General features: G+C 39.4%; 1 protein-coding gene across 1 annotated transcript in view; it reads right to left on the bottom strand.

Moving 5' to 3' along the window:
• Nucleotides 1-4292: 4292 nt before the first annotated feature.
• Nucleotides 4293-16032, bottom strand: part of CACUL1 (CDK2 associated cullin domain 1) — a 71466-nt gene continuing 59726 nt past the window's right edge. Inside the window, exons 8-9 of the mRNA XM_010388875.2 lie at nt 9946-9989; nt 4293-9521 (exon numbers count right to left, since the gene is read on the bottom strand). Coding sequence (XP_010387177.1) covers nt 9481-9521; nt 9946-9989 — 85 coding nt within the window. The 3' untranslated portion in view covers nt 4293-9480. The remainder of the gene's footprint in view (nt 9522-9945; nt 9990-16032) is intronic.

Genomic DNA, 16032 nt, shown 5'->3' on the forward strand with positions numbered 1-16032 from the left:
AACTTACCTTAAGAACATTAAGTCGTTTTTATAAAGTGTTAAAACTAGGAGTTTTGAAAATGACAAGCATTTTTAATCATGACTTTCTCTAAAAGAAATTTTTTTTTTTAGAAAGAGTAAAGGTTTATTAACCACAAATACCACAAACAATATTTCCAAACATTTTTACCTCATCTTTTTGATTTTCTACTTTTGTTTTATATGTATTAGTAACCTATGTTCAAATTTAAACATTTTAAAATATGTATGTCTATGTATACACACAAACACACGCTGGGGTGTGCACACTACGGCATTAAAGGCAGGTGAGTGAGTTTACATAGGGTTTTCTGTTTCATTGCTTGTATCCTTAGAAAAAACTTCTCCAATCCCAAGAAAAAAATGTTAGTTTCTAGTTTTTACAATATTTTTTTTTAGTTCACAATCTGGAATTTCTCTTGGTGAATGGTATGACAGGAATCAGTTTCGTGTTCTCTAATTATACCAGCACCTTTCATTAAATAATTGACCACAGACAGCATGTTTTCAAAAAGCCGCCTTTAGTGTACTCGAAATTCTAAATTTGAGTTCTTTTCTGTTTTCTAAACTACTCTTCCACTGACTTGTTGACACTGGCATAACTGTTTTAACTTAATTGCACTTAGAATGGGATGTATTTTTTGGTACAGCAAGTTCCTTCCATTTTTTTCCCACGTTCAGTGGGGATTTTCCTATTTTCATCTGTTTATACTTCCATGAGTTTTTTAGATTATATAAATAAATACCGTTGGTTATCTGAATTGGCTTTGCACTGAATATACATTAACTCAGAGAACTGGCATGTTTAGAATGGTCCAAACGTTCATATTATCGAGTGCTTACAAGCCCCCGTTCTCCCCTCCGTTCTCATTCCCCTCCACCACCCTCCTGAGGAAACTATGTTCCTGAAAGTTCATAACTGTCTTTCCTTTATAGCTTTACTACTTGTGTATGAGTCCCTAAACAATACAGTTTTTCCTGATTTTGAACTTTACATAAAGGTACCCACGCTGGCTCTATTCTGACTTCACTCAACATGATTTCTGAGATGCATCCATGTTGAAGCCCACAGTGGTATGATGCCTTGACTACTCTAGAGAATTCCACTGCATACACTTCATTTATTCACTGTATGCTAGATGGGCATTTGGCTCCCTCCTTCATTCCTTGTAATTATTACACATAATGCTGTTATTAAACATCCCTGTATATGTTTCCTGGTACACATGCACATGAGTTTTTCTAAGTATAAATAGTGGGCTATAAGAGATGCCTATGTTCAATTTCATTAGACAGTACTGTTCTCCCAAGTACAGATTTACACGCCAACAACAGATGGTTTGTTGTCATAATCTCTCAGACTGTTATTTTCAGACTTCTCATGATTTCTGCCAAGTTGTCAGCAAGGAAATGGTATCTGTGGTTTGAATGTGCATTTCCTGATGTCTAATGAGGCTAAACATCTTTTTACATTTATGGGCCATTTCTGTTTCTTCTGTGAAATGCCTGCTAGTGTTTGGGGTCTGTCTCTCTTGAGTTGTTTTCATTGCTGATTTGCATTCGGGTGTTCTTTAGCAGTTAGGTATATATTATGAACATTTATATCTTTTTCCAGATTTGGCTTCTCTTTTCACTCTGCAGCATGTTTGGTATTAAGTACGTATGATCAATGTAGCCAAAGTACTTATCTTTTAATTGACAGTTTGCATTTTCTATCTTGATGAAATTCTTCCCTACTCCAAAGTCATTGTTTTAATCACTATCTTTGGCAGTAAGTGTTAGAATCTTGCAGTGCTCGTTCCCCTCACAATCCATTCAGAAAGGTCTTGGATATCCTTGGCCCTTTGCTCTTCCATTTATATCGAAGAATCAACTTGTCAGGTTCCACAGTGAAAACCACTGGGAACTTTTTTGGAATTGCAATTTGGAGAAAAAGTTGAGATTTAGATAATATTGAGTGTTATCCCTTACATTCTCTACATTTATTTAGGTCCATTAAGTTTTTTTCATCATTTTCTCATTTTAAAATTTCTTAGGTACTTTTTTTGTTCCTATTATAAACAGCATTTCTTAAGTACATTAAAAAACCAACCTTGTATCGCTGAGACCAATCCATTTCAGTCATCATTTGTTACATTTTGAATACACTGTTAGATTTGGTTTGCAAAAAATGTTTATTTTCCTACTGAAAGGTACAACGTGTTTTACACATGTGTGTGTATTTATCTGTCAGATCAAACTCATTAGCTGTACTATTTAAATCTTGTATGTCCTTAATAGTCTTCCTGATTTGGTCTTTGCAAGATCTATTAATTACTGAGAGGGGTCTGTTGAAAATGTCCCTTATGCTGGTAGATTAATCTATTTCTCCTTGTAGTTGTGTTCATTTTTCCTTTTTGTAGTCTTTTTTTCTTTTAACTTTTTACATTTTTTTCTAGACAGGGTCTCACTCTGTTATCCTAGCTGAAATGCAGTGGTATCATCATAGCGCAATGCAGCCTCAAACTCCTGGGCTCAAGCAATCCTCCTGCCTCACGCCTTAGCCTCCCTAAGTAGCTAGGACTAAAAACAGGTACCACCATGCCCAACATTTTTTTTTTTTTTTTTTTTTTTTGAGACAGTCTCACTCTGTTGCCCAGGCCTGGAGTCCAGTGGTGCAATCTTAGCCCACTGCAACCTTCACCTCCTGGGTTCAAGTGATTCTCGTGCCTCGGTCACCTGAGCAGCTGGGATTATTGGTGTGTGCCACCATGCCCAGCTAGTTTATTTTATTTATTTTTTATTTTTTACTTTTAGTAGAGACAGAGTTTCTCCATGTTAGACAGGCTGGTCTCGAGCTCCTGGCCTCAAGTGATCCACCTGCCTCAGCCTCCCAAAGAATTGGGATTACGGGCGAGGGCCACTGTGCCAGGCCCAACTTTATTTATTTATTTTTTTGCTTCAGATAGTTTCACTCTTGTTGCTCAGGCTGGAGTGCAATGGCGCGATCTCGGCTCACTGAAACCTCTGCCTCCCGGGTTCAGGAGATTTTCCTGCCTCAGCCTCCCAAGTAGCTGCGATTACAGGCGTGCACCACCACGCCCCACTAATTTTTGTATTTTCAGTAGAGATGGAGTTTCACCATGTTGGCAGGGCTGGTCTTGAACTCCCGACCTCAAATGATATGCCCACCTCAGCCTCCTAAAGTGCTGGAATTACGGGCATGAGCCACCATGTCTGGCCCTAATTTTAAAAATTCTTTTTTAGAGATGGGGTCTTTGTTGCCCAGGCTGGTCTCAAATCCTGGCTTCAAGCAATCTTCCCACCTCAGCCTCTCAAAGTGGTGGGATTACAGGTGTGAACCACTTTTTCTTTATATATTTTGAGGTACACTATTAGACATGTAGGTACATTATTAGAAAGTTTTGAATTATTATGCCCTTCTGGCTTAACAATTTAGGGAGGGAGAAGGCTTAATAAAGGAAAATAGATTAAAAAAAAAAAAACCTACTCAAGATTACAACCAGTTAAGCTAGTTGCTCTCAGGTTCTATTATGTGTGATATTCATTCTACTATCATGCTTTTTGATATTCAAGGTATTTTAGAATTTTGGATTATTGAGAAACAGACCAAGAAATAAAATTCTCTCACACACACACACACATACACACACAGAGCTGGTTCTAATAGAAAAGGTTTGTACTTAGTAAAAAACAAACCTGCTAAAGGGGAGGGAGGTTAAATGGCACCCTACTTAACTGTGGGGCAGGGGAGTGAAAATGGAAATTGTCAGAGTCGCTGAATTCTGCCATATGTGATAACCGAACGGTAGATAAGGTTACAAATAACCTAGGGGATGACACTAATTTCACAGCAAGAAAACACAAAGGGTTATAAAAAAGCATAGTACCAATAAATGCAAACAAAAAAACAACCTAAGTCCAAAAGTTGATTAAAGGGCCACAGAAGAAACTAGGGTTTAAAAAACAAAAACTACAAATATACTGATATCCGTATCCATACTATATATGAATATAGAATAGATATGACCATATGTATTTTGTTACACACTGTTTTTTAGCACTGGTTACAGAGGTCAAGATCAACACTCACCCTGCAGGCTAAGTAACCGTGGTAACAAGACGCGTGCTCAGTGTGGCTGTCACTTAGGAGGCAATATTAATATGCTATAAGCAAAATCAAATGTTCTATATTATAACAAAGTTTCAGTGAACCAGGTATTAAGGCCAAGGACATCTGTACAGGATTTATAACATAACATAACAAGGCCAAGGACATCTGTACAAGATTTATTTCATTCACCACAATGTTTTAGAGTGATAGTATACGCCCTAATACAGAAGGAGTGATTCAGAACCCACCAAAAGATCAAGAGCCAAAGTCAGTGGCTTTGTATCCCAGGTCAGTAGGAGTTTCCTCCGCCATTTTGTTTTTCTTGGATTAATGAGATGATGTACAGAACGCCCTATGCTGAGCTCACTGGCTTCTGACAAGCAAGCACCACTAGGCACAAGACTTCATTGCTTTATCCTTGCTCTGGCTGTGCTAGTGAGTGGCAAAAGCCTCTTGCCTGTGCTTGCCATCCAAATTTTTCTTAAGCATTCCTGTTACTAGCCATAGCTTCCCATGACTTCATATTTGAATAAGTTATCCTGAAGTGCGTGGCTGTAATATTGACAAACAGGACTAATGAGAGTGAACTGCCATCTGTTTAACAAAACACACTCTTCTAAGAGAACACCCACAGTCTTACTGCATTTAGTACATAGTCACAACATTGCAAATGACATGTAAGAATTAATACAAAATATTTATTTTTTTCAAACCACAGAATTCTTAACCCCAGAGCCACACTATAAAGTTTTCAGAATCGTAAGCCATTAACATTTTTCTAAACAATGCAGTCCAGAGATGAAGGTAATTTCCAACCAGCAGGGATGCAATATATAGTAGGTTCCCCTAAGAATGAAGCTCGAATTAGCATTTCCTTTAATACTCCCATAGCCACTCCGTCAACAGAAGCAGAAACAGTACACGTATTCATGCCACTCGGCTCTGAAAAGAGGTTCAAGGTGGGTCTTGGCCAGTGGAGGAAGGAAAGTGTCTGGGACTTCAGTTAATCAACAGTGGGGACAGAGAAGGATAATTTCCCTTGGAAAAGAACAGGGTTCCTTTCTCATATTCTTGTGGCCAGAAACTGGGGTGAATTTCAACGGGGAAATAGGAGAGCTATTTCTCCATGAACTCCTATGACCTCCATTTTAACTTCTGACAAAAGTGAACTTCATTTACACCATTGTATTGAAAACAGTAATCACAACCAAAAAGGTGCTATAAACCTGTAATAGGTGTCAAAGGGATTGACATTCCGAACTTTAATTTTAAGGACCCTTTAAAAGGCCTAGACTTGGATTAAAGTAAACATAATATTCCAAGCTAAAAGAGGCACCATAAAAAATCAACTCAAAACATCCAAACAATAGCTAGATGACTAATGTGGGTTGTTTTGCTTTTTAGTTGCAAAGCTTTTCAGTATCTCAGATTAGTGTATTTCATAAAACAATGCTCAGTTATTTTAATAGCTGCTTATGAAACAATAACATTTTAACTCAAGGGCAATCCTTCCTGCATAATAATCACAAAAAGAATTAACTGCTATAAAACGGGGGGAAAAAGAAGAAAATAAAGCCAGCCTCAATAATAAAAAGGCAAAATCTGGAAGGGTTACTCTGCTTAAAAAGAGATTAACCAGGATTATTTAAATACTATAATACAAGTGCTCCTGCTCACTTCCAACTGCAGAAACCAATTTTGTTTGCTAGATCACCATTACCTTTGCTAGTATGTGTACAGACCACCACTCGGAAGTTATCCTTTTGTGCTGAAAAGCGTTCAAATCCCTTGTTTGGTCAGTACAGAATATTGCGAGGTGATGCTCATGCAAACTCTTCCTGAGGAATTTATGTGTGCAAATCTGCAACCTGACAGTATGGCATGCAGCCAGGGAGTGGTAGCTGCACAGGTGTGAGCACTGGAGATGGATGTGCAGTGTTCACAGCCATGGACATCCATTCTTCTGCAATCTCATCTACCCACAAATTAGCTTTCACTCTAGACCCCAAAGAAAGGGAGGGTAGTTGCTACAAATTTGTTAAAGGGACAGAAGGAAAGGACTTGTCTACAAAATAATGCACAAAATAATGCACAATCTACCCACAAATTAGCTTTCACTCTAGACCCCAAAGAAAGGGAGGGTAGTTGCTACAAATTTGTTAAAGGGACAGAAGACAAGGGACTTGTCTACAAAATAATGCACAATGCATGCATCTGGGTTTGTGTTGCTTCTTACTAACCTTGCCTAAGAACTATTAGGATAATAGTCACAACACCAGGTTTTGCTTTCTGCCCCACAAAAAAACACTAGTAATTCCTGTCAGGTTAGGGTACAGCTGTGACAACAAAAGGTCACAAAATGACAATGTTACTGAAGCTTAAGGCCAACCTTTAAAATATGTACCGTCTCTCAAAACAATTATCTATTTACTTTTACATGTCATTTTTTCAAGATGACTGACCTGGCTTCCCTTTCAAGGAGCTAGTTTCAGGCTGCACAAACATACTAGACAGTTTAAGCAAATCGGCCACTGACTAACCACACAATCAGCCTGCATGTATGGTTTTCTATCTTCAATGATTTGGGCCTTTAGTGATGTTGGTACAAAAGCCAGTATGTAATTGGGGTAGAAAAACCATATACTATACTGGCAAGAATACAAAAGGCCAGGCACGGTGGCTCACACCTGTAACCCCAGCCCTTTGGAAGGCCGAGGCGGGTGGATCACTTGAGGTCAGGAGGTCGAGACCAGCCTGACTATCATGGTGTAACCCCGTCTCTACTGAAAATACAAAAATTAGCTGGGCGTGGTGGCACGTGCCTGTAATCCCAGCTACTCAGGAGGCCGAGGCAGGAGAATCACTTGAACCCAGGAGGCAGAGGTTGCAGTGAGCCAAGATCACACCACTGCACTCCAGCCTGAGTGACAGAGTGAGACTCCATCTCAAAAGCAAAATACAAGAAAACAGAAGAAAATACTTTCTGGCAAACAGTCAATATAAAATGAGGGGAAGGGGTAGGAAATCTTACTTCCTCTCATATTGCAAACTCAGAATTTTTAAGAATCCCAATAAATAAGCAAAGTCTATTTCAACTTAAACAGGTCCTTCATACTGCGATGTGCCTCAAGGGGCCAAGATGATGAACAGCCAGGACATGCAGACTGGGAGACTATGTACAACCTTTCTAGAGTGCCTTCCAGGCAAGGTTTTGTTGTACTAAGCCCTGACCCATAGCCAGCTGCAGTCACTGAGCAAAAATTTAGAGAAACTAAATTTTGCAGACTTTACTTTGCCCACTTTTTATTAATACATACATAGTAAAATATAAAGTATTTCTCCATGAACTTAATAATGCAAAAGCATCCAAAGATTTTAATGCCAATTCACATTATACTGTGATGCTTTTATAGGGAAAGTTCTTTTGTAAAAGAATGCTCTCTCCCAGAAAAAGCATTTGGGTATATTAGGATACTGAAGAAATTGTCCACATTTAAAGAAACATTCCAATTTTATTCCTTTCAGAAAAATTACCACCACTCAGACTTCAGTTCTAGGTGTGAATTGTAAGCCTGCAGCAAGCATTCCACTGAGAAAAGTAAAATGTGAATGTCATGATGAATGGAATTCTCCTTGATACTAGAATGTTACCGGTGTAGCAACTTAAACTGTCCAGGTCATAGTGAGAGCCTGTCTACATTCTTACAGCAATTCAGTGTTCATCGATGCAATCCAGGATGCTCACAGAGTGAACTGAGTCAAATTAAAGTCCACAAAATCCACCAACTCTGGTTAAGTACTTTAAAAAATAAATCTGACAACCTTTATCTTTACTTCTCTGCATAACAGTTTTGCAAATCAAGGACTTCTATTACTGGGTGACTTACTTGCTCCCAATATCCCACTTCTAACTCTCCCATCCACACCACTCCCCCCAAAAAACAACAAACTGAATTGACAGAGGCAGCTTTATGAAAAACCTGCAGAGCAGACATGCAACAGTATCCCTGGGATGTTTCTTTTCCTCTCAAGTTCTCTGAAGAGGTAAATACTCTTAGTCTGATGTTGCCTAGTAGAGAAGCCTATGCTCAATTAAGATTCAAGCAAAATTGAGAAGAAAAGTATTTTTCTCTTGCTGCATCTATTTTCTTGGGCTTACAACAACAGCCTTTTATGAAGGACTAAAAAGCACTGTGGATGTAGAGAAACAGAAATATAGCTTTGCCACAGCTAGAAGGAAGCCTTAAGACAGCAGTGCTACTTCTTCCCTATCACACTCAAATATAATGTTCAAATAACAGACTTGTTTTAAGTAATTATCTCACTCATTTAAAATGAAGTGATGGGGAACCCCACCCCACTGGGTGTATTTGGACTTAATAACTATCTGCTTCCTAGAGCATTACAGGAAGTAGCTCTCAATAATACTAAGGGGAACTTCAGAGCTAAAGTACCGCCCATCCCTAAACTAGAGTACTGCCAATACTACAGCAGCTGGTGACATCGTGTTAAGTGGCATAGGGAATGGAAATGCTCTGTGAGAGTTGGTCCCCAACATTAACATGAATATGCTATGGTGAACCAGGGGAAAATCTAACCAATGTGCAACAGGTGTCTATTTTCCCACTTAATTAGCATCCTGCTACAGGGCCACACCTGCCATCTTGGTGGGTGAGTTTAGATACCATACACTTCTCCAGGAGGAGTTTGACAACATGGTCACACAGTTGCAAAGTGCACAAAGCTCAAGGCACAGAGTAGAAAAAAGTTGTGAACTGATGGGGGAAAGTTCTAGCAAAAGCAGAGTTAGCATTTTCCTTTACTAAGACTTTCTAATGCTAAACAAAGACCAACTCTTTTAAAGGGGGTTGTTTTGGTTATGGGTAAAAAATACTGTATTGTAATGATCTGCTTAGTTTTAAAGCAAAAGAGATCCTGACATGTGAAACCAATACACCAAAATGCCAAGTCCACAAATGAACAAAACAAGTGCTTAAAAAAAAAATTCTGCTCTTCTATTTTTGGAGGAAGCTGCTGATTTTGGCTGTCAGATTTCACTTAGAAATGGTCACTTTCTGAGATGCTTTTTCCTCACAGAATCTGTAGATAAACTCTTAATTAAAAGATTGTCCCATTTCAAAATCACCCCCAAGTCTAGCAGCAACTTTTTTTGTTTTTTTTTTTTTTTAGTTTTTGTTTTAAAATTACAAACCAAGTAAGAAGTCCAACATCCTCTTCCACGAACAGCTTTGTGACAGAGCTCCTGAGTGTCTGCAGCCCCCACTGTGCTCTGAATACAGTCTCTGCAGCTCCAGTGTGTCCTCTTTTCAGGAAGGAAAGCACATTCACTATCTGTACCCCCTGGAACTTGCACACGCTGACGAACTGTCTGAAAAAACATCAGAACAGGAAAAAGTATGAAGAGCAGACAGCATTTGATAGTAGCAGGAATCTGTTTATTCAACACATTTCTCACTCCTCTCCCAACTCCCCAAAAAAGGCTTTAAAAAAAAAATCCTCAAAACCATGTGGTGTGGAGAGAAGTAAAAGCGGACTGAGATCCTAAGGCACTGAGACTGGGCTACAATGTCATCCCAGTAGAAACTAAAGAACTTGGTGGCCTCTTGCCAACTCCCTGAGAACCATCACTACCAGCTGGAGCTGCCACAGCATGCAAAGCACCCTGATTACAAGCAGTGCTTTATGAGAACAACATGGGTATCATCAAATTCAATGCACTGTTATCACAGTGCATTAATATGGCTGCTTTACATCACAAAACCATCAAGATGGGAAGGAATATTATTACTTACTATAAGCCAACTCATCCCCAGCTCTCTTCCGGGACTGGTCACCTCTGGGGATAAGAAAAGAAGAGGCAGTCAACAAAACTGACTTCACATCAAAACAAGAGGAATGGATCAACATATTTGAAAATAAAAGTACAGCAGACATTTCAGTTCTAACCAAACAACCTATTTAAAAATACATATTAAACATCTTAGAATCTTGATGTACCTCACTATGCTTTCTGGAGATGGAAGAACATGAGCCTTTACCTGTATCAACCAGCTCATTGTCGAACACCTATGGAAGTTCTAGTTTCACTTTGGAGTTAAGTAAATACAGGTTCTCAACAAAACTGACTTCACATCAAAACAGGAAGAATGGAACAACATATTTGATAATAAAAGTATAGCAGACATTTCAGTTCTAACCAAATAACCTATTTAAAAATACATATTAAACATCTTAGAATCCTGACGTACCTCACTATGCTCTCTGCAGATGGAAGAATATGAGCCTTTACCTGTATTAACCAGCTCATCCTCAAACACCTATGGAAGTTCTAGTTCCACTTTAGAGTTAAGAAAATAGAGGTTCTGACTAGGCCCTAAGCTACCTACAAAACCTATTTTTTGTCTCTCCAGATTCTCAGACAATAACAGAAATGACTCAAATGCTTAGGTAATGAGTAATAATAATCACTACTAGCCTTTCTTTCTCAGCATTTTAAGTTGATTTCTTCCTGAAACACGAATTTTTTCTTTTTAGGCTTCAGTAATGCCACAGCACACGTTCCTGACCTTATTTCACCCTGTCTGTCATCCTTTTCAGGTCTCCTTTGCTGGCTCTACCCAGCGCTCTGTCGCTGGTCATCTTTTCTTCTCCACATGCATTCTTCTTAGTCTAGGATGGTGATCATACACTCTCTCCACAGGCCAGAGGCTCCCATATCTACATCTCCAGCTCTGCCTTCCTCTCTACCCTTGAGATCTGCAGGTCCAACTGCCTCATCACCATGTCCATTTGGATAATTTACATACACTGGCAAGTTTACCATCACCAGAATACAATGCTGACTCCAATCCATCTCCATACCTCCCTCAATCTTCCAGCTCAATCACTCAGCCCAAAATCCTTGGTCATCCTCTCTTTCCCTCACTCTGGGGCATTCTGTCCCAAAACCAATCATTCCTCATCAACTCCACTGCTATGATCCCAAGCCAAGCCACAGTCTTCTCTTCCCTACACAAGTACACGAGCATTATTTATCAACCCAGACAAGAGCCAGTGATCTCATGTAGAAGACAGATTAGTTCATGCCTCTCATGAAAGCCCTTCAGTGGCTTCCCACTACAGTCAAAAATTAATTCCAACTCACTCTCCAACCTCACTTTCCTCCACTCTCGGCCTCAGTTCACTACACATCAGCCATCCTGGCTCACTGGCTGTCCCTTGCACATCAGCACTTTACTACTTACTGTCCACTCATAGGACTTATTACTCAATATTATTTTTTTTTTACATGTTATTTGCCTCACAACATCAGAACGTAAGTTCCATGAAAACAGGAACTTAGCCTGTCTTGTTCACCCCACTGCTTAGAAGAGTATAGACAATAAATATTTGTTGAATTGATAAAGTAGTGAGTAACTTATAGTCTCAAATTATTAAAATGCTAACCAAGGTGATTTATTTCCTGCTTTTGAATAATCTTCCAGATAAAGTTTCCCATTTACTTTCTCTGGTTATGTTTAGGACCAGGGCAGAAACCTCTTGCTAAGCTGGGTAAGGAGCCTCAACTGACTGGCAGAAAGAGAACACACCATATGACCTCTGAAGGGTTTTTCTCTAGGCACCACATTCAGCACAAACTAGCTTCCACAGCCAAAAGAGCTCTAACAGGCCGGCCCTCAGGCCACTTTTTAAACACCTGTTGTTAACACTACACCTAGCCAAAGCCAAGTGAGTGTCTTCCATTGTTATTTACACTAATATCATCACCGTTGCATTCACCAAATATTCTGAAACAAGTTAATGATCAAAAAGGAAGACAGAATTTTATATCTGGAACCTTGACTTTCAGACACAACCTTCATTTCCATTCCTCAAAGGCTAAATAACTGAACATGTAAATGTAACAGGAGAAAAATACAGATGTGAAAACAACTGGAGGCAGGAAAAGGAATATCAATGTGATTTATGCAAGAGGCTGCTGAAGAGATTAAGTCCAGAATGCTCTCTCATAAACCAGACCCTTACTACAAAACGAAAAAGCCCGAATTTCAGCATCAACTGCTCAGCTAAAAGACCTATGTTCTTACCTTGGTTACTTAGATCTAGTAGTTATCTTCTGTAGTGTTACCTCTGACAACAGATACCAAACTCCCACCCCTCACCAATCAATTCAATTATGTAGGTAAGAGATAAAAAGCTGTTGCTTTTAGCTTATATGTTAATTCTAGCCTACTCTATATTTCCACGCACCTTAACGATTACAATTCACAAAAATTCCAGCTCAAATGAGAATCTGTTCACTAACTGCAAAAAAGGATGTATTTGACAACATTCACATTATTTTAAAACTTATTCAAAGACTTACTCTGTGCTATCCACATTAAAGCTGTTTGTTACCTACTCAGGATCATCACATCACTTAAGTTCATCTTACATGAAAAAGTACTGAACAGGAATCGTGGTTGGTTAGGCATAAACCATAAAATGACTTCTCAGGTAAGAAGAGGCAGAAACAGAATTCTTAAGACAGGCTGTACTATATTCTTCTTTTTGGGGGGCATCAGCGTACACCACTTCTTCCAAAATATTATCCCTAATCAAAGAAGGCATGAAGGTCCGTGCACAAGAGCAGAGGCAGGCTCTCCATCAGAGCTGCCAAAGGTGGCATGTGCACGTCCTTCCTGGCCAGCATGAGTAAGCTCGGAATTAGATACAAGAATGTCCACTTTGGCAGGCTTACTCTGTGCAAAGCACCTGTCAGAATAATTTATGAGGCAGAGTTTAATCCTCATAGTACATGTATAATAAAGTGTTAATTATAAAAATGGTCCCATTAAGTTTGTAAAAACATTTTATCACCCCTTGGTATATCACCTAATACTTAAATCCAGCCAGAAGTTTTATAAAATAATTCTGAGAAACAAAAATTCCTATTTATACCAAAAATCCAAGACATTTCCCTGAATATAACCAAACTGGCCATTGGCTGACTAGTGCCACGTTAGTCCTTCATGTGCAGAGGCAATGCAGCCTGAGGTTATTTACAGAGGAGTTACTCATCTCATCCCAAGCAAATCTGACATAAGAGCTACCATAAACCAAGCAGTCCTGTACCCTGTTCTCTTATTCCAGTACCAAAATTAGGATTAGAAAAATGGGCATGTTTGAGCAATTCCACACATTGCTCTGGAAGGCAAACTCAATATGCTTAAAATTCACAAGAGTTATATTCCTATACTGCTTCACCAAAAAGTTTTCAGAAGGTTGTCTTTTTTTTAAAGGTAGAAACTCATCCTAAATTAAGAGCAAATGTTTAAATAAAACATGAACGTATGAAAGTATAAAGACTTCAAAATTGGCCAGGCGCGGTGGCTCAAGCCTGTAATCCCAGCACTTTGGGAGGCCGAGACGGGCGGATCACGAGGTCAGGAGATCGAGACCATCCTGGCTAACACAGTGAAACCCCGTCTCTACCAAAAAATACAAAAAACTAGCCGGGCGAGGTGGCGGGCGCCTGTAGTCTCAGCTACTCGGGAGGCTGAGGCAGGAGAATGGCGTAAACCCGGGAGGCGGAGCTTGCAGTGAGCTGAGATCCGGCCACTGCACTCCAGCCTGGGCAACAGAACGAGACTCTGTCTCAAAAAAAAAAAAAAAAAATTCAAAATTATGGTAAGCCTAGAAAAAACCCTAAACATCATACATTTAAGAATGTTGGGCTGGGTGCAGTGGCTCATACCTGTAATCCCAGCACTTTGGGAGGCCAAGTGTATCACTTGAGGTCAGGAGTTTGAGACTAGCCTGGCCAATATGGTGAAACCCCGTCTCTACTAAAAATACAAAAATAAGCTGGGTGTGGTGGTGCAAACCTGTAATCCCAGCTACTCAGGAGGCTGAGGCAAGAGAATCACTTGAACCCAGGAAGCAGATGTTGCAGTGAGCCGAGATCACGCCACTGCACTCCAGCCTGGGCAAGAGTGAGACTACACCTCAAAACAAACTAAAAAAAAAAATTGGCCGGGCACGGTGGCTCATGCCTGTAATCTCAGTGTTTTCGGAGGCTGAGGCGAGAGGAACCCTTGAGCCCAGGAATTTAAGATCAGCCTGGGCAACATAGGAAGACCCTGTCTCTACAAAAAATTAAAAGTTAGCCAGGGGGGGTGGAGTGCCTGTAGGGCTAGCTACTCAAAAAAATTTAAGGAAAAACTATTAACTATAATTCAAAATACAGATATGGCCAAAAAAAACCTGAAAATCAGATACTTCTGCATGACTTCTGCAAAGCAAAACAACAAAACCACCATAAGCAAAAACAAATTGAGAAAAATATGTCATCTCTTGGACAGAGAATCAATGTCTTCACTATAGAGATTTCCTAGAAATCAAGACTAAGAAAGAGAAAAACAAGCAAAGAACTTTAAACAGGTAGTTTGCAGAAAAACAAATGCAAAACATACAAAAATATGCTCAACCTTACTCATATAAGAAATGCAAATTAAACCACTTCTGAGTAATTATTTTTCACCTACTAGGTTGGCAAAAATACAAACGTGTAACAACATACTGTACACACAAGGCCATAAAGAATAGGGACTTTCCACCTTTGCTGGTGGATATGCAAAATGGTACAAATCCCCTGTGGAGGGCAATCTGGCAATATTAATCAAAATTACAACTGCATTTATCATTAACCCAGCCATCCCATTCTGAGAATTCACCCTCCAGATATACCTGTAACAAGTACAAAATAATACATATACAAGGTGATTCACTGCAGCACTGTCCATTATAACAAAAGACTAGAAATAACTCATGTGGCCATCTACTGGGGACTGGTTAAGTTTCACTCTACACATATGATGGAATGTGTAAGAAACAGAAATATGAGCATATATTGTGTTTGCTTGTATTTATATTTTAAAAAATGAAGGAATCACAAACAAAAATGGTTACTTGATGGGGTGGGATGCATAGGGAGACAGGTGGGAGCAAAACTTCTCAATGTATACTTTTTACAAATGGCCTCATTCTGTGTATGAAAATAATACCACTCTCTGCTGGAACTTACTACAATTAATGTGAGGAAATACCTAATCCCTTGACACTAAAGAGAAAAACCTTTACATTCCAGCATTTCCCACTGGCCCTTCCTTCCCCTAGCCACAGAAAGCCCCAGGTCTCCCAGGCCCATCTCCACAACTTCACTGATCCCTTCCAGTGTTAAGCTGTCAGTGATGGGGTAAATGATCAGTGGATTACTCACTGCCCCCACTACCACACCAGTACAGATGTCACCAGGACAGAAAAAGGAAATACCAGTCCAGGGACCAACAAATTACCTGCTTTTGTCCCTAATCTGAGACTTCATAACAGTGACCCTAGTCAAGGCTTGTTTTTCTGAAATTCAGTTTGGCCTCAGACCCTTTGAAAAATGCCCAGCCCCAGCTCTAGCCAGGTAAGTGAGTCAACACTCAACCTACTATTTGTAGACATGACTATGCCTAAGATACCTCAAGCGTGTTCCTTTCCACAACTTTCTTCCTATCAGGAAGCCAGATGAGAGAAGACACATAGCAGTGCTAAGAGTAAGGATTATAAAAATGCAAGATATGACTGTGCCCTTCAATGACTTGCTGATATAGGTTGTTTTCTCATAGGGAATCACAAAAATTTTATAGTAATGTATTTTAGTTGAAAAATGCACTCTGCAAGATTTTCTGGGATATGACCACAATAATGAAGTGCAAAAACTTTAGGAAAATTATCAAAACCAAGACAGGCAAATAAAGAGATGCCCTACTTTTTAAGAAGAAAACACTAGAATTTAGGGCAAAAGGGGAAGTATGAAATACAGAATTTAAAGCCTCTTTGCTAGGTTAGCC

Source organism: Rhinopithecus roxellana, chromosome 11, assembly GCF_007565055.1.
Source record: "Rhinopithecus roxellana isolate Shanxi Qingling chromosome 11, ASM756505v1, whole genome shotgun sequence".
Lineage (NCBI taxonomy): Eukaryota > Metazoa > Chordata > Mammalia > Primates > Cercopithecidae > Rhinopithecus > Rhinopithecus roxellana.